At 58.9% G+C, this 25064-nt stretch overlaps 8 protein-coding genes across 8 annotated transcripts; 2 read left to right on the forward strand and 6 right to left on the reverse strand.

Annotated features, from left to right (window-relative positions):
- Positions 1-951: 951 nt before the first annotated feature.
- On the reverse strand, positions 952-2584 carry GGS23DRAFT_562242 (uncharacterized protein). The gene is made up of 2 exons (XM_051516000.1): positions 1890-2584; positions 952-1695 (listed from the first exon to the last, which is right to left on the reverse strand). Exons 1-2 carry the CDS (start codon positions 2007-2009, stop codon positions 1327-1329), a joined length of 489 nt encoding a protein of 162 aa, XP_051373590.1. The 5' UTR covers positions 2010-2584; the 3' UTR covers positions 952-1326.
- Positions 2585-3944: 1360 nt separating this feature from the next.
- GGS23DRAFT_595574 (uncharacterized protein) lies at positions 3945-4296 on the reverse strand (the record flags this gene model as incomplete). The annotated part of the gene is made up of 2 exons (XM_051518337.1): positions 3945-3984; positions 4046-4296. 2 exons carry the CDS (start codon positions 4294-4296, stop codon positions 3945-3947), a joined length of 291 nt encoding a protein of 96 aa, XP_051373591.1.
- A 2184-nt stretch (positions 4297-6480) lies between these two features.
- GGS23DRAFT_562247 (uncharacterized protein) lies at positions 6481-9066 on the reverse strand. The gene is made up of 2 exons (XM_051516001.1): positions 8629-9066; positions 6481-8521 (listed from the first exon to the last, which is right to left on the reverse strand). Exon 2 carries the CDS (start codon positions 8464-8466, stop codon positions 6748-6750), a length of 1719 nt encoding a protein of 572 aa, XP_051373592.1. The 5' UTR covers positions 8467-8521; positions 8629-9066; the 3' UTR covers positions 6481-6747.
- Positions 9067-9267: 201 nt separating this feature from the next.
- On the forward strand, positions 9268-11365 carry GGS23DRAFT_467645 (uncharacterized protein). Its single transcript, XM_051514187.1, has one exon. The coding sequence runs from the start codon at positions 9395-9397 to the stop codon at positions 10973-10975; it is 1581 nt and encodes a 526-aa protein (XP_051373593.1). The 5' UTR covers positions 9268-9394; the 3' UTR covers positions 10976-11365.
- Positions 11057-11940, reverse strand: GGS23DRAFT_467658 (uncharacterized protein). The gene is made up of 3 exons (XM_051514188.1): positions 11701-11940; positions 11386-11584; positions 11057-11226 (listed from the first exon to the last, which is right to left on the reverse strand). The coding sequence occupies exons 1-3, from the start codon at positions 11822-11824 to the stop codon at positions 11139-11141; spliced, it is 411 nt and encodes a 136-aa protein (XP_051373594.1). The 5' UTR covers positions 11825-11940; the 3' UTR covers positions 11057-11138.
- Positions 11941-13116: 1176 nt separating this feature from the next.
- GGS23DRAFT_562252 (Maf/Ham1) lies at positions 13117-14250 on the forward strand. The gene is made up of 2 exons (XM_051516002.1): positions 13117-13159; positions 13232-14250. Exon 2 carries the CDS (start codon positions 13305-13307, stop codon positions 14214-14216), a length of 912 nt encoding a protein of 303 aa, XP_051373595.1. The 5' UTR covers positions 13117-13159; positions 13232-13304; the 3' UTR covers positions 14217-14250.
- A 1091-nt stretch (positions 14251-15341) lies between these two features.
- GGS23DRAFT_595579 (uncharacterized protein) lies at positions 15342-17617 on the reverse strand (the record flags this gene model as incomplete). The annotated part of the gene is made up of 5 exons (XM_051518338.1): positions 15342-15630; positions 15754-16064; positions 16125-16399; positions 16455-17384; positions 17467-17617. 5 exons carry the CDS (start codon positions 17615-17617, stop codon positions 15342-15344), a joined length of 1956 nt encoding a protein of 651 aa, XP_051373596.1.
- Positions 17618-21870: 4253 nt separating this feature from the next.
- On the reverse strand, positions 21871-23701 carry GGS23DRAFT_595580 (glycoside hydrolase family 47 protein; the record flags this gene model as incomplete). Its single annotated transcript, XM_051518339.1, has 2 exons — positions 21871-21990; positions 22058-23701. The coding sequence occupies 2 exons, from the start codon at positions 23699-23701 to the stop codon at positions 21871-21873; spliced, it is 1764 nt and encodes a 587-aa protein (XP_051373597.1).
- Positions 23702-25064: the final 1363 nt, after the last annotated feature.

A 25064-nucleotide genomic window follows, 5' to 3' on the forward strand; every position in this document is an offset into this window, starting at 1 on the left:
CCGCGGCGTCGCCTCGTACTCCATCGGGTCCCTCAGCCCGCTCCACCCTTTCGGGTCGCGCGAGATGTCGATCCCGAACTGCTCGCCCGTCCGCACCACGAGCCCCGTCTCGTAGCTGACCACGTCCGTGTCCGCGAAGTACTCCGGCTTGCTCACGTCCACTTGGACCGCGTTGACGCGGAATACGATCTTCTGAGGCTTAGCACCGGCCGCCACGGCCTTGGCAGAAGAGATTTCTTGCTGGCTCATTGTGAGAGTAATCTGTGGCGGAGGACGGTAAGATTTGCGTATTTGTGTCGATGCGGATGCTCGAGTCTCTCGGAGGTGTGATAGAAAACGTAGATTATGACTTGGGGTGGATGTGGAAATGTGGTTGATGGAGTTAGGAGTTTGCTGCACACCTTCTCATCCGATTCCAGGGACCGGATGGGAGATCCTTATACCCTTCGGTTGGGCTTGCGGTGATAGTAGAGCTGTAGAACAGGTCCTAAGATGGACGTGACGACTCCTTACAACCTAAGCATTGACAATAGCTTTGTTCGAGTTGCAGAAAGAGATATTAACAAGAGCAGACAGGGCGTTGTTGACCTGGGACAAAGGAAGTGGCTACGAAGGCCTTCCGGCACAAAGCCATTAGGTGAAAACCGCGGGGGAACAAAGTAGAATCGTGACGCGTCACGTCTGTGGCAATAAATCTTGATATCAGAGTTAGAGTGTGAACCGAGGTAGGTTATTGTGCTATCAATCATATTGTTTAGTTCGTTACCGTCGTAGTGTCGCGTCCCTCCCTCGGTCGGTCATCAGCATTCTCCGTTCTTCCGGGGCTACGGCCAGGTACGTCCCGACTATGCCTATTGGTTTTATCACTTCTTTCTCTATTATTATCTTTGAAAACTTTGTCACAATCTTTTATATATACACACACACCACACACACACAAAAAAAAAGCTAGGGCACTGCTGTCGTAGCGATTCCTTGTTCGCGAGATGAGAGGCGGCTCAAGTATTATTGACATTAGACATCGTAACAGGGACTCAACACTTGTTATTAAGAGGCGCGAATAGCACCCGTCCTACGTCGACAGGATTTTGTGAACAATCCAGCAAGACGAGCTAAGAAGTTTCCATGACATTATGATTAGATTAAAAGAAAGAACCATCTAGGGTAGTCTATCGCAATGCCCTCAAACGCCCGAGAATGCCTGTGAATCGGATCGATCCGGATCCCTCTATTCTTCTTTTCCTTTCTCGTTCCCAACCTAGCTCTAGTGACAGTCTATGCGCCTATGCAATGCCGTCCCTTTTCCCATGTCTTCCCCAAAGTCAATTACGCAACGCAGATCTCCTGGCTGTACAGCCTGTCGACCTCCTTGTCGCGCGACGGGCCGCCGCGCGACTTCATGACGTCGACGCGGACGGTGTAGACGCCGCTGCCGACGATCTCGAGCGGGCAGAAGGTGACGCGCCGGTTGCCGAACCAGTCCTGGGCCGTCTGGGGCGCCAGGAGCTGGTTCGGGTTCGCCTGGTGGAAGTTGTGCGCGGGCGGCGTCGGCGCCGGCGTCGTCCCGTCGGCCGCCGCCGCCGCCACCGCCTCCTCCCGGTAATACAGCGAGATCCTCGCGTACTCGCCCGGCGCCGGGTCCGAGCTGCGCCGCACTAGTATCGAGAACTGCTCGCCCGCCTTCAGCGATAGGGGCTGTCGCGCGCATAAAAAGTTAGTAATTGTTTGCGGGAGTTGTCCGGTAACACTAGCGGTGGCCGGGAGCGGAGTGCACAAAGTAATTGAGGAAATAGGGGTAGGGGTAAGGGTAGGGGTAAGGGGGGAATACTATGGGGACGCAACTCCTAGGCTAGGTAGGAAGGGTGAAGCTGTTGGGTGTAGATACTAACCTGGTCATCTTCAATCCAGAATAAATGCCTCTTTGCGCCGGGCCGTTTTCTTCTCGGAGATGTTTTCGAGTCGTCGGTAGATCTCGACAGTCCCGCGAATATCGACGTGATCGCCGGCATAGTTATCGCTAGCCCTGCAGGGGTGCGGAAGAGGATTTAGGTAAAGAATAGAGAGAATGGAGCAGTTGGTGTGTTGTTATCTTCGCACACGACGGTATTGGCGGTATCGAAAATTAAATATTCTCGAACTAGGCTCTGCTCGGCCGAATTCCCGCAACCTTTTATGCGTTCGGTTTCTTGTTTCGGTAGGCCGGAGTTGCGATGAGGCGTCGTGTGAAGGTCACATTTAGGGCTCCGACTCATTCAGAATTGCTGCCCAGCGACAAAGGATGAGTTGCGTCACTCGTTGATAACTAACATGCGTTGTCTCCGTCAGACTTATTCTTCCTTTCATTTTTTTATGAAAAAAAAGAAATACCATATCGGGCTTTCATCGATTCGGCGAATATCTCCCACTCACCACTGCGGCTGCGACGGAAAGAAAGGATAGGGGGGACGGGATGCCCCTCTGCAACCCAACCCATCTCGACGATTTCGGTCTTACGAGGGGAGCACCCAGTTTTCAACAGATCGCCTCAGCAGCGGGAAGACACGGCCCTTGAAATACGCAGCACAGTTCGGGGAGAGCGAGGCGCAGCATATATCTTGGCCCCTATTGGGGTATCTGTCTGGTCACGGCACGCTGAAGGTTCAGCGCAGCTGACGGTGGCATTGGCAGTGAGCAAACCAATGCCCGCCTCCATTGGCTGCGATAATGATCTAGAATGCTACCCTGCAACCCGAAAAGCCTCAATGACCACCGGTCCTATAAGGCGAATTCTGCCGTAGCCAGGTTTCGTCATTTTTTTCTTGATCCAGTCCGCCACCAGGGCTGGGCTGAATCGCTATTAGTCCGCCGAGCGCTGCCACCGTATAATATGTAACGCCGCCCTAGTACTGTGAGCTCCGGGCAGTGACTCCGGTCGGAGTTCTCACGGGGCAAGATAATAAATCACGTCGACGTGGCGATACTGCGCGCGTATATGGCGCACTGGTTACATGGTATTGCTCAGCCACCATGTCCGGGTATTATAGAATACGATGTAATATCCCCGGCATCCGCACGCAATACTGAGAATATTCTATATCGCCTATTTTACACCTCTAGCTCGTGTTTTAACTTATCCTTTGCACTCTCCAACATTCTCTTAGACATCACCAGTGAGTGTACATCGAGATGTAGGCTATTACAACAGTCTTCCCCCGATTCCTATCATCGGGAGACACTTTCGTGATTACGATAATAGAAGTTGTTTGTTGAAATAATAATGAATAATAGTCATAATACTACCAACTCATCAACTTCTCCATTTCCTTGAATTTTATGAGATTTAGGAGCCTGGTGTTATTATTAACTCACGTAACTGTGTTGCCTGACATTGCGTCCCGCGTATTCATAGCCTTACTCATGACCTTCCAAATAGGGAACTCAGCCGACATGGAAACTAACATAAGCTCCACAGGAGTGCGAATATATTAAAAACTGTAGGTATAGAGTAAAGCCTTCCATCCCTCCTAGTGTACGGCTCACGGTATACAGCGACGAGGCTTCGTTCCTAGCCTGGCCGCTCTTCGCCCCATCTGTGCTCCTCGGCGCCCCTTGGTGGGCACCAGGCCTCGGCCCCCAACCTAGGTATTATTAAAGCAACTCGGTTCTCTTACCGAGGTGGAAACGGAACGAAAAAAAAACAATCATTGGTATACTACCCCCTCTGGGCTCCGTAGTATGCTCGCTCTCTTCCCGCGCCCTTAACTAGCAAGCTTTCCCTTTCCCTTTCCCCTTCCTTCTCCCGAGCCTCTTTCATCATCTCCACAGAACCCACAACTGAGCGCGGACCTACCCCGAACTCTCACCCCTTCCGGCGCATCAGCATCCGCTCACCGCCAGTCACCACACCGCCGACCACATTATCTCCGTCCCATTACCGCCGCCCCCATCACCACTCTCCCCTTTCCTCACACCGTCGCCACCTTGTCCCATACCCGTCGGGACAATCTGGCCGCGCAGCGCGAGTCGTCAGCGCGTCTCGTTCCGGCTATTATGATGATGCGCCGACCCACCGCGCTTGCCACCCTTCTGGTTGCCCGTGCCCGTGTTCTCGTGGTGGCCGCCGCGACGGCCCGAGGCGTTGGAGCCCGTCATTTCCTTCTCCCACGCCCCCCTCCATGCCTCCCCCGGGTCTTCTCCGCCTTCCCCTTCCCTTACTCCCGCTTCCTGCTCATCGGTCCGCACGCGTCGCGGAGAGAGGCCGCCGAGGTGGTAGTTGCTGCGAGTTCTGTGGAGGAGGACTCCGTTGCGCGCTGTCATTGTTGTAGGTAGGGTGGTTGGCTGGCTGGATGGCTGGATGTAGCTATCGGTGTATGTGGAGATGGATGTCGATGTGGAAGAGGGAAAGGAGGCAAAGTAAGTCGGTCAGTGAATTAATTATTTCCCTGCGTGCGTGCGTCCTTCTGTCGGTCTCCCTCCCCGGGGACGGGGATCGGGCCTCTGGTTCTGATATGTCTGATATCACCTTGTCCGGGCGCGGTGGGTGGCGGTGGCGGTGACGGTGGTATGGTATGGTATGGTATGGTATGGTACGGTATGGTGGATTGTGGATATGGAGTGGTGATGTGTGGGTACTTCCCGAGTGGGTATTATGCCCTTTCTCACCCCAGCGCCGGCGTTGTTGGTATCCGTGCTGTTGTCGGTGCTTGTTGTCGGTGCTTGTTGCCACGAGGTGCCTAGGTATTCTACGGTATGCATGTAAGTCAATGGACAAGCAAGAAGGCAAGTAGGTAGAGCTTTGCTTTCATAAGCACGTCGACGATGTGAGCTGCTCTGCTCGGCTATAGGACATGGTGGCTAGCGGCCTTCCTCATAAGAGGTGTATCTCCTGCGGAATTTTGCACTGCTGTAATCGTGATCTCCTCGACGGATTTATAGTGACAAAGCCTAACGGTTCCCTCAGCAAGAGTAAGTGAGAAAAAAAGGGGGGGCCGTGGGAGACGGAGTACGAATGGCTTCGCAAAGCTGACTAGGAAATTCTTGCCCGGAAACACAAGACAAGGGTACAGGGAGCCCTTCCGTTCTCATATAAATCGAGGCCCGTTGCTTCGCCTCGTTGCGATAAGCAAAGGCATGGTAGATGTAGGGGTCATATGGGTAATGGTCCCGTGGCAATTCCAGGAACAGTCTGCTGCGGTCTTCCAATTCGACAACTCTAGGCGCAGGGCAAATGTAGGCTGTCGATCTTCGGATCCGTCGAGGAATCGGATCACAAGTACGTCTCTGGTGATGAAGCTGCAGTGTCACGGCTTTCATCAGCTAGATATGCGCGTTCTCACCCACTTTGGGCGATGTCCGCCTCGAGTTCCTTTCTTTCCGCGAGCTGGTAGGGTCCCGGAAGATGTGCTTGATGGCGCCAGCACACGTACACCCGGAGAAATCGACGCCTCCGCAAGTCAATGACGAGCTGTCGGATCCGTTGTATTTATAACCCTCCTCGTGGCACGGGTTCGTCGCTAGGCGCAGCCCCTCGCGGTGGCCAATGGAAGCGTCAGCGTGACGACCACGACATACGTAGCCCTCACACTATGCTCCGATATCGCCGTCCGGATGGAGGTGTTCGAAGGCGATAGGGGACGACGAAGCTGGATCTATCCGACGTTGTGGAATCTGGTGTGCGGAGGCATCGCCTTGCCGGCCGGAATGACGACCAATACGAGGGAGAAGGGGAGGGAGGGAGACAACATGTGGTGCTCATTGGCCATGGTGACCAGTCGACAATACCACTGTTCAACAGCAGAACTCGGTGCCATTGGACGATCTACGCCAACCGTCTGTCCTCCAGGGAGCCGATGGGGGCGAAACGGTAACCTGGGGTCGCCGGCGCAAGCGGATAGGAATTTCCTAAGTGGGACGGTTGGATTCTTCACAGGCGCCGTCTCCGACTTCGACGGCCGGCCTGTCACCCGCACGGGGCCACCCCAAAAGGCCATGCGTGACGGGTCGACAGCGGCGTCGAGGAAGCGAGACAGCAAAAGTCAGGGCGACGGGGAGGTGAAAGAGGGGGGTGAGAGAAGGGAGTGGGATGACCCGCGCCATTAGGTACCTCAGCCGCATAGACCCGTCACGTGCCCAGAGTTAGTGCCTGCCTTCCCAGTTCGATGCATATCTCTCCTGCCTGCACCTGCCTTCTGGACCTGTCCATGTAAGTACCTACCTGTCTACAGAAGGAAGCACCTTTCCTTAGGTACCCTAGGTACTTGGGCCCTTATGATGTAAGGCACTTACCTGGGGCTTGAGGCAGGCACGCAGAGGGTCCTGCAACCTCCCTTCCTGTTCTGCCGGGGTGACGTCCCTCCGTCTAGATCCACCCACCACGCACACCTCCGATACTGCGTAGAGCAGAATGTCGCACCCTCGCTCCCTATGCTCGTATAACCTCTCGAAGTAAAGGTATCGCCGAGCCCCAGACACCTATCAGGTAGTCCGCAATGCGAGAGAGGATCTTCGGAATATACTCATTATTTTTGTACTTCTGTTAAGTCTACTCTTTCTTCTCGAGCCGTTGCCGATGAGAGGCGGCCAGGACCTCGTAACCCAACCCGCCCTGGTAACCCACCCGTCCCGCCGTGAACCGCGATAACAAACTCCCAGACTCCGATTTCCTTGACCCTCGCTGCCGTCTCCCGTCCTTCCCAACCACTCGAGTGTCCGCGTGGCCGTCGGGGAGGGAAGCGGGAACTATTCTCCTAGGTAGCTACCTACCTCTAGCTAGCCGTCGATCAATCTGTCGTTCTCTCTCGCCCTCGCCAGCACCTGCTGCAGCCGCTCGTTCTCCTCTGCCCGGATCCGGCGCCGCGCGCTCTCAAGCCTCTCGACGCCAGCGTTAATGGTCTCGATGTGCACGCTCAGCGGTATGATGGCCTGGTTGGCCACCAGCTCCGGCGCGGCCACGCGGTCCCGCAGGTCGCCGAGCTTCGTCTCGATGTCGATCAGGTCGTGGATCAGGGCGGTAAGCTGTTGCACCGCCGAGTTCCGCTGCGTCTCCACCCGGAACAGCAGCTTCAGCTGCGCGTTGAGGTTGTGCAGCTGCCGCCGGTTGCCGCCGACGATCGTCCAAATGTCCCACAGGATCTGCGACTGCTTCTCCTTGACGAAGTTGCCGTCGCGGACGACGTGCTCGTTGATCAGCTGGAGGCTGTTCTCCGCCCCCTGGAGCTGGCGCAGCACGGCCTGCGCTTCGACGATGAGCGTCGCGATCTTCTCCGATACCAGGGCCGTGTGCTCGACGTATTTGTTGAAGAGCACACGCTCGTCAAAGACAGACGGCTGGAAGGGAGAGAATAGCCAGCCGGTGATGCGCGCCAACGCGTTGTTGTTTTCCTCGCGGTGGGCGGCGATGGAGTCGATGTATCGCGAGGTCCACCGGTTAATGCTAATGACGCTGTCCACCGCACCGCCGACGTGGGTGTTAAACATCTGCAGACCGTTGGCGCTGGTGCGCACGTGGTCGATGTAGTTGTCGAACTCGAGAACCATCTCGTCACGCGTGGGTAGGTCGCTGTATTTGACCATGGTGCGCAAGTCTCGGACGGACGCCTCGGATCGCTTCATCTCCATGGGTAGTGAAACGCCCGACGCCGAATCCTCGAGCACCTTCTCGAAGTTGGCTTGCACGTTCATGAGCTCGTCGAACTCGACACTGCCCGAGGTCGAGGGCCCATTCGGCGGCTCCGGTCGTGCGTTTGCGCAAAATGGGAGGCCCATTAGCGACACCCCAGGTATCCGGCATAACGGGGCTAACGGTGATGAGATCGAGCTGACGAGAGTGTCCTTCGCTAGAATGCAGGCGCCAATGATAAGGTACAGGGCGAGGATGATGGCTAGTGGCCATTGCGCGTAGCGGAAAGCCATGGTAAACGTAGAAAACATCCACGCTGCGAAGTTGAATAAAACTTCGGGGACGGATGTCGTGAACCTATCGATGAGTGAAGTAGCATGTGGTTGCTGATTGTGAGGACTATTTTGGGTGGCGTTGAACGGCCTCGTGTTGGCCTCGGGACGGTTGCCTCTCCTCCTGACGAACTGCGGCTCATTCTGGAGGCTAGGATGAGCAGCCCTCGGCGATCGGTACGCGCCGCTTTGCTGGCTACTGACATCGACAGACGGCATGAAGAACTCGGGGACGGGGGTGCGGTCTTTGTCGACGGAGACGCGCCGCGTCGAAGAAAGTGACGGGTAGAAGGGGGAGCGCAGGATGAGGTGATCGTCGTCCGCCTTGTCGACGAAGTCGCTTATGCTGTCCTGAGACCCGAAGCCCAAGCCCTGGGACGATTGGGAAGGCTGGGTCTGCTGCGACTGGCTCGACAGGAGAAAGTCGTCGTCCAGAGGGTCCTGAACTATGCTAGTATCGAAACTGTCATTCTCGCCGCCCTCGACCATCCGCCAAGAGCTCTCGACGGGGATGCTGGTCATCTTAATCCGCGCCATGGTTGCTATACGGTCGCGCCTCGATACCTAAGGCCGATGCGTGACCAGGTCGAGGCTACGATAGGGACGAAGGTCAAGACGCGCACTCCTCTTCTCTCTCCTTCGTCCGAGATCGAGGCCGGGCAGAGGGTGAGGTGGGGGGGCTTTTTGGATCAAGCTTACCCGGGTCCCTCGGTCCTGTATTGATTACTGCCCAACTCTGTCGCAGAAGGCGACGGCGACGACGAGGGGGGTTCTCGAGATGAGGTAGGAATGGGCAGATGTGGTCCCCATATATATACTGGTGCCAAGATGCCCAGATATGGGGTATCCAAGGGTGCACCGTATGTTGACGTCGAACCTGAGATTCTAGGCTGCCAGGCAGGGTGTGTCTGTGACTCATAGAGGCTCCAGTCGCGAAGCTGAAATGAGCATATACATAGGTAGAAACAGGGCCTATCTCATTCGACGGTCGTTTCGCGACAGAATGGTGTTGTCCTTTTCTCCTGAGAACTCGCGGCCGTTGACGGAGGCAGCCATGGATCCAATCGAGGAATATTCTATTCACTGTTTACTCGGAATGCACGCGGGTGACTTTTCGTCACGGGGCCATTCGCCGTGACTATGATTGGATTCGAGCCTCATCCGTACCTAGTACCTGTTTGCCTCTACAGCTACAGGTGTAAAATTGGCGATAACGAGGTATCAGGTACTTGATTCTGTAGAACCCAACCACCACCGATGACCCCAGCTTAGGTAATCCCAGCTTAGCCACCTGCTAGCTGACCGCGCTTTGGACCCCTGCCAACCCCCCACGGTGGAAACCCCCTGCCAATCGCCCGCAGCTATCAGAGCTCACGGGCAAGTTTTTCGCCAGAGGAAACAAAGGATTTTCGTCGCACCGTACAGAATCGAGATGGTCGCGGCCGAATCATGACCGATTGGCGGCATGTTCTCACGAGTCACAGCGGGGAGGAGATGCCCTCATCTATCGCCTCGATTAGCCGGGCGCGTGGGCGGCGCCAGCAGTAGCCATGGCCTATCTCTCCCATCCGACCCCTCCCCGCGCGGCGGGCCCCTCGCGCAGCTCTGGCGGCGGCGCTGCTCGTCGGACGCGGGGGCGCCGGCGGACGGGACGGGAGCGGCGCCGGACCACCGGCAGATAGGCGTGCGGCAGGGGCTGTTCGCGACGTCACCGTACAGTCCGGGGTCGCCGATCCTGCTGCCGAGCGGGGCGCTGGTGTTCAACCGGCTGGTGGGGTTCCTGCGGCGGCAGTACGTGCGGTACGGGTTCTCGGAGGTGATCACGCCGACGATCTACAAGAAGGCGCTGTGGCGGCGCTCGGGGCACCTCGACAACTACGCCGAGGACATGTACACGGTGACGCCGGGGGGCGGGGCTACCACCACCGCCGCCGCCGCCGCCGCGGACAACGAAAACGAAAACGACGACGCCGACGACGACGACGACGCCGCGTACGGCCTCAAGCCCATGAACTGCCCCGGCCACTGCCTCATCTTCGCGCACGAGCGGCGCAGCTACCGCGAGCTGCCGGTGCGGTACGCGGACTTCTCGCCGCTGCACCGCAACGAGGCGTCGGGGGCGCTGAGCGGGCTGACGCGGGTGCGGCGCTTCCACCAGGACGACGGGCACATCTTCTGCCGGCCGGCGCAGATCGAGGGCGAGATCGCGCGCACGCTCGACTTCGTGCGCGTCGTGTACGCGACGCTGGGGCTCGGGCCGTACCGGCTCGCGCTGTCGACGCGGCCGGCCGACGGCCGGCACCTCGGCGACGCCGCCGAGTGGGACCACGCCGAGGCCGCGCTGCGCCGCGCGCTCGACGCCTCCGGCCGCCCCTGGGCCCTCCGCCCCGGCGACGGCGCCTTCTACGGCCCCAAGATCGACGTCGTCCTCCGCGACTCCGACGCCAAGGACCACCAGACCGCCACCGTCCAGCTCGACTTCCAGCTCCCCAAGCGCTTCGGCCTCGCCTACCTCGCCCCCGCCCCCGCCTTCGAGCGCCGCGGCCAGACCACCACCGACCCCGACGAGCTCGCCCGGTCCGGCCTCGTCACCCCCGTCCTGATCCACCGCGCCGTTCTCGGGTCCGTCGAGCGCCTGATGGCGCTGCTCATCGAGCACTACAACGGCAAGTGGCCGTTCTGGTTAAACCCGAAGCAGGTAATCATAGTCACGGTCAATGATAGCGAGCCGGTGGTGGGGCTGGCGAGGACCGCCCAGGACATTCTTACGGGGCGGGACGGGCCGGCAGACGCGCCGGTCTCGAACCTGTCGCACTTAGTGGTGGACATTGACGATCGCGGCATCAGCCTGGGGCTCAAGGTGCGCGAGGCCAAGACGAAGGGCTACGGGGTCATCGTAACCGTCGGCCCGAGGCAGGTGCCGAACGGCACAGTCACGGCCGACCTGTCGAGGCTAGGAGGCGGCGGGGATGCGGGCGCGAAAGAAGAGATGACACCTCAAGAATTGCTTGCGCTCCTCAAGGCTAAAGCTGACTCGTATCAATGACGAAGAGATATACACAGAATCCGCCCATAATCTCGCCCCCTTTTTTTTTCTCGCTTCGCTTCCTATAGCGGGTATCGCAGATTTCTAGCTAGAGAGAGAAAAAAACAAAAAAGGGAGACGCGAGAGAATACAGACGCATAAAAAGACAAGAATTTACGTCTGCTTAGTCTTCGTTATCGTTCGAATCGTGACCTCCATCCTGTGCCCTCTGCCGGTCCCGCTCCTCCAGTTTCTCGAGGATCTTCAGGGGCCTAGAAGAAGAAAAGCAGCGGGCGATAGTCAGCATAGGCGCAGCGCCGAGGTGGGGGCGAGTAAGGTCGTGGTGCGGATCCGAGGGATGGGGCAGTCTACCCTCCTGCCGCTGCAGACTTGGAGGGAAGGGTGGGGGGAGGAATGGGGGGTGGACTTGCTCTTTCAGACGGTCGGGGACGACGTGGCCCTGGGCCTCTCTCGCCTCGATGAGCTCGCGGCGCTTCAGCAGCTGCTCGCGCATGTACTTGACTGTCTCCTTAAGCACGAAGCCCTCGGAGCGGCCGTGGCCCTCGAGCCCGGGGACGAGCTCGCACAGGCGGTCGAAGCCGGCGCGGATGGCCTCGCGGCGCTTTTGCTCTGGCGCGCGGCGCGACGACGATCAGCGGTTTGTTTGTGTTTCTGTTTTCCGGGGAGGGAGGAAGAATATGGGGCCCGAAACAAAAGAGGGCGGAGGGGGGGGGAAGCATAGGTACCTGATGCGATGTGGTTCTGCTTCTTCTCTTCCTCGGTCAGACGCGGCTTATCGTCGTGAGCGGCGGTGGAAGACTGCCCACTGTCTGCGCCGTCCTGGGGGGACTTGGACCGTGGCTCCGACATTGCGAAGGGAAGTGGGTGGGAGGAAGAGGGAGAGGAAGAGAGGGGGAAACAGAAAGACAGACAGAGGAAGACAAAAAAAAAAAGAGATGTATGTGCTAGGTATGCTATATATATGAAGAAGGACAGGCCAGGTGCGCCGTAGAGCCTGGCGCGAACAATGAAGCCTTCGTCGGGAAAAACCCCCTCCCCCTCAAAACGCTACCAGTGGTCGTCGATGTCGGCTACGGGAAGACATGAGCCAGGCGCGTGTTGCGATGCTGCGGCGCGTGCTGTCGCCGCCGGTGATGGCGGTGGTGGGCAGGACGGGCCGATGCTGGGTGGTGGTGGTGGTGGTGGCGGTAGTCGAGCAGTATCCGAGAATGACGGGCTGGCGCGCACATCTTACATCGGAGGGGGAGGACTGCACCTGCTTGTGTGTGTAGACAGGGGGCGGGACGGCGGCCGCGTGCTGGGCGTTCAGAGAGAGAGAGAGAGAGACAGAGGAAGACAGCAGAAGGTAGAAGAAGAAGACGGCGCTCGCGAAGATATCTCGGGTGTGAGGTGGAAGTAGGTGGCGTATTCAGACGAGCTCCCGTTTTGTCGTCGACTTGCAATTAATACCTGCCACCACCTGCTGGGAAAAGCGCATGTGACACTCCCTTCGTCTGCCCCACCACCCACCTCCAGCGGCCCGCCAGCTGAGAGGTAGGTATGTACCCAATACGACGCACCGACGTAAGGTACCGGAGGGTCTGACCGAGTTTCGCGCGTCTGCTCGGTACTTGTGGCCACGCGCACGAGTACCTCGCAGAACGTGACGCGTCCATACGTCCGTCACGTACACCACACTCCGGTGCTATGTACCCCTATCGGGTTGACACGTCCCAAGTCAGCCAATCGCTACGAGTCCGTGTGTGGGAGCCTTACCCTTCTCGGCATCGCCCGTCCAGCCCCCACCGAGCCACGAACGGTACATGGTCTCGCGCGCTGGGTACTTTCGGTGAGAGGTACTTCGACACCCTCGTATGTTAGGTACCTGCCCCAGGCGGTGAGGTCCCTACTTACTGACCTAATGTACCTACGATGCCTTAGGTTGGGTACTACCTGGGTGCCTTTAACCTCTAACAAAGCACAAAAGCTACCCCCCAAATCCGATAAGATAAGCCTTGGGACGAAGCTCAGCCAACCCCGCCGTCTGATCAACACTGTCCCTCACTGGAGCCAGCAGCATTGATGCTTGTTGTTCGTAGCTCCGCTCCTCTCAAGCATCAATACCATCAACACGACAACACCCATCACGCTCTTCCATCCCGCAACACACACACACACACACCCTCTCTCTCTGTCAAAACCCAAGTAAGCCACCGACGCCTTACCCTCCCGTCACGCCAACTTACGCACGCACGCACTAACCACCGCGCTCCTTAGCCCACAACCCACGCCCACCTACCTCCCTACGACCCACACTCTCACCCCCTCCTCCAGCCATCCCCCACAGACAATGGAAGCCGCCGCCGCCGCCGCCGACGACAACGACGCACCACCTTCCTACACCTCAGCCACCACGACCGCCCTCCCACCGCGCCCACGGCCGCCTCCCCCTGGCGCACTCCTCGAGCTGCCAATACTGACGTACATGCGGACGCACCGGGTCATCCTCGCGTCCGCGTCGCCGCGGCGGCGGGCGCTGCTCGCGCAGCTAGGGCTGCCGGACCTGGAGATCCGGCCGTCGGCGGCGCCGGAGGACCTGCCGAAGGCGGAGCTGGACGCGCACGAGTACGCGGTGCGGACGGCGCAGCGGAAGGCGCTAGACGTGTACGCGGCGCTTGTGGCAGCGCCGGCGGCGGGGGCGGGCGGGGGGCGGTTCGCGGGCGAGGAGCCGGCGCTGGTGATCGCGGCGGACACGGTGGTGGTCGCGGGGTCGGCGATCCTGGAGAAGCCGGGCTCGGCCGCCGCGCACGAGCGGATGCTGGCGCGGCTGCGGGACGCGGGCACGCACCGCGTCGTGACGGGGGTCTGCGCGCTGGCGCCGCGCGCCGACGCCGCGCACCCGGGGTACTGCGCCGCCGCGGCCGCGGTCGAGACCCGCGTCGCCTTCGCGCCCGTGCCCGACGACGTGCTCGCCGCCTACGTCCGCACCCGCGAGGGCGCCGACAAGGCCGGCGGCTACGCCCTCCAGGGCCTCGCCGGCTCCCTGCTCGTCGCCCGCGTCGACGGCCCCGTCGACAACGTCGTCGGCCTCCCCGTCCGCCGCTGCCTCCAGCTCTGCGAGAAGGTGCTCTTCCGCCAGGGCCGCCCCGGCGCCGACGACGACGACGACGACGGCGACACCGACGAGGAGGAGGACGGCGACGAAGAGGAAGACGACGAAGAGGACGAGGAAAGGGCGCAGGATGCAAAGCGCGGTGGATAAATAGCCAGGCGCCGAATAAATAGGGCAGGCGCAGAATGGGGGGGGTTCCCCGGGGGGGGGGGGGGTTCCCTGGGGTTCCCCGAGGCGGGATAGACGCAACAGATACCTACCTAGCCACTCCAAGTTACGACCACGAATAGAGAGCACGGTACCGGTATATATACACTTTTATATTACTCCTCACGGAGCGCGACTTTATATACAATCCTGTCGCCATCTTCGAAACCCTGGGGTCGCGCCAGAGCCCGGGCCGTGACAAATCTGCGTTGAACAAGGGGACGCCGACAAAACGTCCCGTGGGAGTCTTCTCTACGCCGTCACAACTGCGACCGCCATCCAGCGTGTTTTGAAAAAAAAAGAAAAAAGGAAAAAAAAAGGAAAAAGAAAAAACGAAGGAAGAAATAGTCATGCTGCGATGCCATTTTCTGTTTCCCCGCGATTATGACCTGACAACCCGATCCTATCCTGCCTATCTAATCCAACCGTCGTCGTCGCGTGTGACAATATGGCCGCGGACACATACGGTGTCTGACCAGATCCCTGCCACCATATACGCCTGTGGAGGTATATATAAGGCTGAGGGGAGTCTCACGGTAAAAAGAGGTAGGGTATATGGAGAGGAGGCGTAGAGATAGGTATAAAAAAAAAAAGGAAATACATAACCAGGGTAGGATTGCGCCGGGAAGAGAAACGTGGGGAAAACGGGCCATCGATGGGGAAAATTACAAGATGTACGCGTGATTGTGACAGTAAATTCTGGGTATCTGTTAATCTGTTATCGTCATCGTAGAGCCCATGTGGGACATGGTGCTCGCGCATTCAGTCGTTGGCGCTTCAGGAAGTAGGTGCAGACGTGGGGGCGGGGATTGCAAGTGTGTGGAGGTCGTCGGTGCGTGGAGGCGTAGGTGTGTTGCGTATATAGATACGCCAAAGTAAGAGGCGAGGGTAGGTCGGATGGATTGCTTGTGCCCCAGCCAGACTGAGGAGGGCAATGCAACAATCAAGGAAAAATGCAACAATCATAACAAATTGAAACCGCGACCGCATCCCCTCTCGCATGGTTCCCGAGTGACGGGGAGAGACTGGCCGCTGTCCCGGCCGCTTCCGTCTGTCTGGGTTAGGGCTCTACTCGTTCGGACGATCCGAGCGACGGGCCTTCTGCGACGCCCAGAAGGCCTTGCCGCTCCGGGGCAGCGCCTGTCCGTGGACGTTCCAGCAGTGGCTACGGATGTTATCGGTGCGCTGGTGCGGGAACGGCTTGCCGCAGAGGGGACAGGCCGTGCTGAGCGGTCCCCGGTGTTCCCGCCGGTGCCGCGACAAGTGGGAGCTCGCATGCTTGCCGTGGAACGATTTGTCGCAGTCTGAGCATTGCCTGCTCGGGACGCTGTTCTCCGACAGCGTCGTGGCCGCCGTCCTAGAAGGATCGTTAGGACTCGGCTTTGGGGCGAGGGTCGGATGAAAAGACCGCAAAGGTGAAAGAGAAAGGGGATGATGGTAGTGAAAAACCAGACTAGGAAGAAAAAAAAACAAGACGTACCTCGACAATGTCGATATCACCGTGCTGGTATCTGTCAAGCTTCGGCTATGTGTCGTCGGCAGCGACGATAGGGCGGTGTAGGGTGCGAGCGGGTGACGACGATCGCCTGACGGCTCTCCGAGCGGCATATGAGAAGGGCGTCGCGGTCGGAGAAGATGTGCAGGACAGAACGCGCCGCGGAAATTCCTCGCTAGCTCTTCGGCATACTGTTTGAGGCCTTGGGCCGACTCGGTCGGGAGCCTGTTGGGCGAGTTGGCTCTCAGCACGACTCGCACGAAGGAACGGTACGAGTTGATCGACGGCAGCAGGTTCTAGCAAGTGCGTATTTTGTTAGCTCGCTATCCGACAGTAGAGATGGCGGCGACACTTACCGCGCTCAGATAGCACATGTATCTTGCCGCGTCCCAGAACGAGTGTATCCTGCCCGATTCCACTAGCGAACGGGCCGTCGAGACGATCGCTTGCTCGACGGCTCCCCCGCATGCCGTCTCTAGCTGGACCAGTACAGAGGTATCGAGGGGGGGGAAACGGTACCACCCATCGCGGGAAAGGCTAGGAGCCATCGGCGGCGGGTAGTCCTGAGGAGGGACCAGCGGATTCGCATCGTTGTGGGAGAAGATGTGAGCTAGGTCACACCTGCTGAATGCTAATAGCTAGTCAGCGACCGAATTCCGCAGAGTTTGGTAGGCTCCTATACGTACCCTCTATGAAGCCGACGAAAATACCGAAGGCGGGTGATTGGCGCACGGCTGTCCTATTCACCTGCACGCTATACTGAGCCACGTTGGTCGGCTGCATCAAGAGATAAAAGGGGTCGAAATCGGCCTGAAGCTGCTGTGGAGCGACGAAGCTGCTGGCATTGGCGACGGCAGGGTGGGCGACGAACCCAGCGGGTGGGAACGGGCCTGGTGTGCCATAATACGGTAGCCATCCCGGGGAGAAATCACCGTTTGGGGACAACGGCCACTCGTTCGTATTCGGGCTGTAGGCCGGTTGGGCGTACCTGGGCGTGTCGGAGGAGAGGTCGGCGTCGGCGACACTGGTCGGGTAGGAGGGAAAACTAGCAGGTAGGCCGCCCCCCCCGGCGCCCATGACGGCCGACGACGAGGGCGTGGGAGGGACGGACCCGGCCTGTCGGGCATCTACTGATGCCGAGAGTTGATGATCATCTCGCACCAGTCGTGCGAATAACTCAGCGTTGTCCTGGATTTCGGGGGTCAAGGTAGCCCAGCCGATGAACGCGGACTGGGAACTCAGGCTTTCGATGTGGTCAATCTCAAAGACGGCATGCTGCACAATCATGGCGCAGAGGAGTTCGTCGAAGCGGCTAGGAACATTGTTCTGTTCCATCGCCCCCAGCACGCCCAGGCCTGTGTCCCTCACCAGGCTCGGCTGAGGCGACCCAGCAACCCAGTCCCGCAGCGCGACCGACATGTCTGTCCGGGAGCACCGGAGAAGCTTCTGCACGCAGGCGTCGATCTTCTGCATGAACCGCAGCGGGAGCCGCCACTGTTGTTGGTGTTGCTCGTCCCGAGAGCGGGACGGCCCGCGCATCATGGACACATTGATAGGGAGGTCGAGCTGCAAGGTGCTAATGGCGGAGGCGAGGTCGGGCGTGTCGACGGGAACATCTAACACCACTCCGTCAGTCGACGACCACCCGGTCCGAGAAAAGGGAGAGCGACAGCAAATGCAAGCTGGCATAGCACATACCATGTGAAACACTCAGATCTATAGGCAGACGGTCGAGGAAGTTGCAGACGAGGCAGAGGCGATTGATCTTGTCCATAGTGGTAGCGTTGTCGACGAGTGTGTTGCCATAGTGTGACGGCGGCGTGGCGAAGGGATTCCCGAAATCCCCCATCAGTGCCACGGGGGTTTTGGATCCAGTACGACGCCTTCCCAGCAACTGGACCCGGTGGCGGCGGGGGGAAACTATCTTGCTTCGGGTGCCGGAGCAGAGCAACGGGTAGTTGTATAGGTATAGGCGTGTGTGAACGCGTAGGTGTGATTGTGTGGGTGCGGCGGCGGTGTAGCTACCAGTGTGTGTGTGCGTGCGAGATAGGGATGGCGACGAGCCTGATATAGGTAATGAACTGTGTAGGGACAGGAGCAGGGTGAGGCGAAGCAGCACTTGAGCGAGCCGACCCTGCGAGAACAGGGAGGCGGGCGGGGGGGGGGGCTCTGGCAGTAATAAAGCAAATCGTGGGTAGTGGTCTGCTACCAGCAGTTGGTTGTCCTGCAAATACTTACCGCTTCTATGTGCGATTTGTCCTGGCAGGTAGGCCACCTGGGAAGTAAGCCACAGAGGATGTAGGGACTGTCGAGTGTGTGCTCTTGCCGACGTACCTCGACTTGCCTGTCGGCGCTGAGGGGCCTGTCTCCCGCTGCTGTTGCTGCTGCTGCTGCCGCTGCCGCCGCCGCTGGTGCAGAATTGGGCCCTGAGGTAACCAGCAGATAGGATCGCGTGGTCTCTCTGTCTCCTCTGCCACTCTCGGTGTGTCGAGCAGCCCAGGAAATCGGTGAAAACTAGGCGGGGCACTCGACTGGATGGGCGGCGGGGTGTCGAAGGTACCTTTGTGACAGCGACGGGAATGGAGAAGATGGAGGGGCGGAGCTTGGCTGGAGACATGATTAGCTGCTGTTGGGCAGCAAGCCAGGCCGGACGTGCTCTTCGAGAGACGAGCTCGCAGCCCCCTACCCTTCCCTCCTTTTCCCCTTCTTCCTTACCCCTAACTCACTAAGCTGTGTCTTGCCGCCTATTTTGCTTCCCATCAGCAAGCGACTTCGCTGGCGTGGCTGCCCTTGGCTTGCGGCCGTCGTCCTTGACAGTTGGCCTGTCCGGCCTGGTTCCCACTCCCCTGCCTCTCCTCGTTTTTCCTATTCGGCCGTCTCGCCGTCACCTGCCCCCTCTCTACGCTTCCCCGACATGACGCAACACAATCGCTCCAGAAAATAGGATTGCCATAATACGTACCCGCCTAATACCAAATGGGGTTTTTTTTTTCTTTTCTTTCTCGGCCTGAATCGGAAGCGGACAGCGACGCTACCGTCCTCTGCTGCTAATCCAGGTAGACACCGCTGCAGCCGTGCTGGTGATGTTCTATAAGTAGAATCGTCCCAACGCAGGTGGTGCGTATGTATGGCTTTGGTACCTGATGTTGACGTGACTGCCTGGTAGCCTTGCCGTGCGCGACGAGGAGTTGCCGACTCGAGGCTCGAGATATGCGCTCGGGCTGTTTTGCGACAACGAGACGGGCGCAGAGGATGGAGGAGAGACAGAGGAGGTGGCTATCCGATCCGCCGCATGAGCCTCGTGTTTGGGTTGATTGATGATTGATCGGATTGTTAGATTCGGCATTCGAAGTTGCCATGTGGGTAGCCGCTCTGCCCTACTAACCTTAAGCGGGCGGCGTAGAGAGTAACCACTGGCACTACCACCACTACCACCATTACCACACCACCACCATCGTCATCACTACTACCACCAACCACTACTACCACTCTCTTACAGGCGATAAAGAAGCACTTCTACATTTGCTAGGGGGGAGGTAAGCAAATAACCCGAAGCTTAGCGCTTCCACCCGCAGCGTTTCACTCGTGCGCGACAGATCGCGGGTGCGACCAGGGAGAATCGCATTACCTATGTCTTGGGTTTAGGTTTTTTCTAACAAATTTTTTTTCGCTCTCCCTGTCTTTTCTCCCCGAGGTCGTGGATCCGGCCACCCTAACCCCGCCATGGCGTCGGTACCAACCCGCTTTTCTAATTTTTTTTTCTCTTTCCCGCAGGACCCGCGATACCTACGTCTACCCGTGCAAGCGGCGTGGCGCGGGGACGATGTGGGCAGAGGAATAGCCGCGATGCCAGACGAAGACGAGACCAAGCGAAACGGACCCTGCCGTGTGTTGTCTCCGTTCGGCGTGGGTTCGAGTTGTGATTGACGCTAGGGCTGGCGTGACCCGGCTACTGGTAGAGAGGTACCAGCCCAGGGTGCTGGGGTGGGCGGTGTGTGGGACCCTGTCTACGTAGAGCTGCCTGCAGCACCGCGCATTGCACAGTCCTGAGCCAATGTCGTAAGCAACCTGGTCGTGTAGGTACGTCCATGCCCTGACGGACTAGGGTACGTATCCTGGTTATCCGCCAGTGGTAATGTCTGTGTTACCTCGACCACTTGGGTGGTGGTGGCGGTGTTCTGCCCTCCCTTCCTGCTCCTCCTGCCCGCCTGCACGCCGAGTCCACGTCGGGCATGATAACGATGGTGCTGGGAGACCGAGCTAGCGAGAAACGACTGGGCTTGCGTTGCTGTTTTGCTTGCGCCTGTGGACACGCGAGTGTCCTGTTCTCCTGGGAGCCTCCTTACCCGACCTCGACTGCGCGGTTGCGGCGCGACCGCTGCGTCCATGGCGCCCTCGCCGTGGCCACGATCTCCTTCCCTACCCAAGGAGTAGCGTCGCATCGAGTGTCTTAAGCGCGGGTAGCTTGACTATGGCGGTGCCGCGGACGGGGAAACAGTCCCTGCCACGTAGACTGCCAGCTTATCATATACCTACAGCTGACCAAGCATCCAAACCCAAGGCGCTGGCCGGCGTTGGGAAGAAGGATTCCGCATATCCGTGTAGCCTGGAGATCTTGATCGTCTTCTTGCTGCCGGCGCACACACTGGCGCGTCTGCTAACGGTACCTAGTGTCACTTCAGCCTCAAGTGCCTCCTGGTAGGTTAGTACGTGGCCGCGTTCTTGAAGCTGTAGGGCATGCGGCAGTGGGTCGGCCACACCACACCAAACCGTACACCGTCTGTCAGGTTGTCCGTATTTCGCAGGCGAACGCAGCAAACCAGCCTCTTTTCCCGTTCGCGATGCCAGCCATCGCGCGTACGCAGGTTGATGCTGGACGTAAAAGCCCCTATCCGCGTACCCGTTGCTTCCTACTGCAACGTTGGCTTACCTTGGGTACCTACTGACCGACGGCCTAGTCACAGCGCAGCAGAGTGCACGCATATTGTTTGGTTGCGCCCAACGGTCTGGCCGGGCGACGCCCTCAGCACTCGTTGCCGTACAGGTGAGCCCAAAGAGACACCTTGGTACTAATAGCGGCAGCATGAGGAGGCTCTTCGTGACAAATCATCGCATCAAACTCCGGATGCGTGAAAATTTTTCTGTCACCACCTGCAAGAGCATATTGGACGTAGGATGTCCTTGTCTGGCCAAAGCCACCCCTTCGCACCCAGGCGTAGCAGAGGGGGAGAGGAGGGGGAGGAGAACGAGGCGAGGAGCAAATTAGACCCCTCCCATCTAGCCCGGCGACGTGGGAGACAGCTATTATTGTGGCTTTGCAGCATTACACTAGCAACCGTTAACGGGACGCGCTGCGTATGTGCTTATCGTGATCCTTCGAAGTGGCGAGGAAAGATGCCAGCGACGGCTAGGACATAGCAAGGTCGAAAGCAATAGGGCCGTTACGCCATACCGTCCAGCAGAATGCTGGCCGAGAGAAGAACAGGTCAGAGGAAAAGGGCAGGGTAGAGAGGAACCCGGGAATCAAAAAAAAAAAAACAATCAAAAAACGCCTGGGTATTATTGGTATGCACAATTATGCAAGCAACTAATTCACCTTGTACGGGTGTAACACACTATCTCCGCGAACCGGTAATTCTCATTACTATTATTCTTCCTCTTGTTAGTAGATATTAACATCATTATGCTCGCTAGCGCACACTAGTCCGTCGTCCTGCGACACCTATCCGCAAAACCCACAGGTATGGCACACCAGCATCTTCGTCCTCCTAGCTCGGCACGGGCCGGGACGTATAAAATCCCGTGTGGCGATGGCGCGTTGCGCTCGGGACGAACGCACCCCGGCCGCTGCTTCGGGTTGGGCCGTCGGTGGTCGAACGATGGCCGCGGGGTGTACGGGAAGGGCAAGATTCGCCACACCTCGAGGTCGTGGGCAAATCCCGGCAAGTCACCCTGCGCCCTGGCCGCGTGGAGGTGGCCTGGGAGGTGGTCCGGGAAGTGATCCGGGAAGTGGCCTGTTCGGGTCAATCTGGGGTGGTCTCATTCCTCATTCCTCATTGCTCACCCGACTTCGGGATCTGCTCCGGGGTTTTTTTTTTTGGGTCACCTGGGCCGCTTCAGGGGGTGCGCTTCCGTATTGAGCACGTACTCGTCCAGATTGATAAGATCTGGTGGCGAGAATATCAGGTAGAAGTATCGGAGAGTCTCCGCCAACCAGAAGCTCTGTGGCCGTGCCAGTCAGCCTCCGCCCAACCGTCGTGCGGTTCCCGTCGTTGCGAGCAATACGTACCTCCATAGAATCCGTCTTTACGGTCTCGGCGTTCCGCACCGACTGGATTGAGGAAAATGCCAGCTTCGTCTCCGTCGCCCTCCGAATCGACTGGAACATCTTCCACGCCATCTCTTGGTACTCGGGGTTCCCCGTCATGCGGTACATCAGAAACACGCTCTCGATAGCCTCGGGCCGCAGGAGGTAGCGCGGGTCGCGCGCGGTCTTGAAGCCCCTCGTGAGCTGCGTGTTAGCCCCGTTCAGCCATTCGTCCTCGTCCCACGGGCACGGCTCCAGCGTCTCGCACTTGAAGAGGGTGAAGACCTCGGGCATGATGCCGGCGGGCATCGCATCGTACGCCCACACGCAGCCCCGCGCGAGCCTCTCGCCGATCTGGACGTGCTCGGGGATGTCGAAGAGCTTGCCGCCGAGCCCAAACATGCCGCCGGCGAAGCAGGTGAGGTGCTGCGACTCCGCAGTCAAGTACGGGCCCGTGCTGGGCGTGACGTACACGCTCCCCGAGAAGAGGACGTCGTCCTGGTTCGGCGTCATCGGACGGAACAGCAGGTTCTCGATGACGGTATCCATCGCGCCGCGGTACAGCTTTTCGTATACCGGCTCCAGACCTCCCAGCAGGGCGAAGGTCTTGGGCAAGTACTCGTACAGGCTGTCGGCTAGCGCGCCGAGGCTGAAGCTGTTATCGCTGTCCAGCTCCAGCTGGGCCATATCGAAGAAGACCGGCCACATCCCGGGCAGGCTCGTTCGGTTCTGCCATTCCTCCAGCACCCGCGTCACTCGATTGATGGCGTCGTAATACTTGCTGTTCCCGGTTAGCTGCGTGAGCCGCGTGAACTCGAGCGACGAGGTGGCGACAGACGCCGACGGGTCGTGATACCCGGCCACGAGCTGCCCTTTCTTCGCCTTGGAGAAATCCATCCAGAAGGGGGGCATGTGGTTTGGCGTGTCGTAGGCCATGTAGAGCATATCGCCGAGCTCGATTGCTTTCTCGAGCAATACCCGTTCGAGGCTGAGGTCGTACGCGCTCAAGAGTCCGCCGAGGTGCCGGATGGTGGTCTCGAAATAGTTGCACGAGGTGTCCTTGGTGCGGGCCCAGTTGATGGTGGCGGCGGCGGCGGTGGCTTCGTAGAACTCCTCCTTGAGGTCCATGATCCACAGGGTCGGAAGGGAGTCGACGAGCGTGGCGCCCCACCCGCCGAATCCAGGCACATCGTGCCCTTTACCGGAGACGGGCAGCAGCTCGTCGTAGCCGAAGCCGATGTTTTTGTAGCTGGTCCAACTCTTGATAAATGCGGCCTTCACCTCGGCGCGTCGGTCGGCGATGAGTTCCCTCCTCGCGACACCCTCGGGGCTCGGGTCGGTCGTGAAGCGATACTGAACGGGAGGCAACGACCGGGGCGCGCCCGTAGGAAGGGGCGTGTACTCGGATATCGGGTACCGCAGCGGATGCTGGGACCAGTCGTAGGTCGACCGTACGTAGGTGAAGCCGAATAACGTTTCGCGGCGCTCGGGGACGAGGGCGAGCAGGAGATACAGGAGGACGACGAGGCCTAGCGAGGCGAAGATGCGCGTCTTCTTCCGGAATATGGCCAGCATGGCGTCGTGAGGATGGTGGTGAACCTGCCAGGCGACATTTTCCGTCCACATGGAGAGGCGATGGGTAAGAAGGCCCCCCCCCGTCCGTCCACCGGTAGAAATACCTCCTAGCTAAACGGCTTACTACCGCCCACTACCAGCCTGGCCCCTCGCTCTCATATGTATTCCGATGCACACATCAGATGGGACAACGAGCGCGTAAAGCGAGCGACGGAGGGGGGCATGTAAGAAGGTGGAACACACGAGTTACGGATGCTGAGCAGCCGGTTGGGGGTTGGAAGGGGATCTAAAAACGCGCCGTGCGAGGGTGCATGTTTGAGCGAGGCAAAAAAAAAAAGGAAATAGAGGGCGCGAAATGATAGAGGTGGCAGGATTGGGGAGGAGGATGCTCTTGGCGCCGACTTGGTGATTGTTGACCCTGGCTTCGGTCGGCTAGATCGGCGATCGGGAATCTGTTCGCGGATGGGCCATCGGTAACATACCTCGTAACCCGTGCGCTGGCGGGCGCTGTAGAGAGGACCTCGGGTAGGTGCCTGCCTACAGTCACCTCCAACCTGGTAGGCGGGTTTCACCGTTGGGGGCATACTTAGGTAGGTAGCTATTGACGTAGGCCAGTAGCGAGCAACGCTCCGTCGGAACGTGGCCCTTCTCCCCCTGGCTAAACGCTTAGCACCCCAACTTGGCTGCCGGCACCACACCAAGACGTGCTCGCAGGAAGCGCCAGGCTGCTAAACCCGACTGAAACGCGCTGCCTGAAGTCCACTGCCCAGGGTTTTCCCAGCGCTCGCTCGCTGTCAAGCCGACCTTGCGCACTTTAGATCGGATGCACCGTATATACAGCATAACCAACCGCCTGACCCGCGAGAATGCTCGAGGGCCCTGCCGATAAACCTCCGCCAGTGCCATCGGCGCTTCGTCGACGACGTCTCTACCTCCGCCGGTCGTCCCAGCGACAGGTATACACGGCCATCGCACTTGTTCGGGAGGCGACCCAGATGGGGGCGTCTGCCTTAGACATTGTCGAACGGCGACAGGACTAGGCCCGCTGGCAACAACCCCTCTCCGGCTAGCTCTGTGCCGCGAAAGCGGATCTCTCTGCTTGCGTAATGGGTAGCAGCCGGGAACAGAGGGTGGTCAAAGACGGCCACTAGACTTGTGGCGCTCTGGGTGATGCCTAGATGGCGACATGGAGACAGCAGCACCAGCAGCACCAGCAGCGCTGCCTGGCCCGGCTCTGGCGGCTCTAACACCGCGTAACCACGGAACTGCGTCGCGGATAAGAGAAAGCGGTGTTGGCTCTAGCTTGCTTTTTTTTGTCAATAGCGCCAAGATGCTAACGTTGTGTCGAGACGGTGGGGGGGAATCATGCTTATCCCGCGGCCCCGCTACACCTCCCTCTGTGGGCGCGGGCGTC

The sequence above is a fragment of the Durotheca rogersii genome, assembly GCF_024521655.1.
Source record: "Durotheca rogersii strain YMJ 92031201 chromosome Unknown GGS23scaffold_6, whole genome shotgun sequence".
NCBI classification, from domain to species: domain Eukaryota; kingdom Fungi; phylum Ascomycota; class Sordariomycetes; order Xylariales; family Xylariaceae; genus Durotheca; species Durotheca rogersii.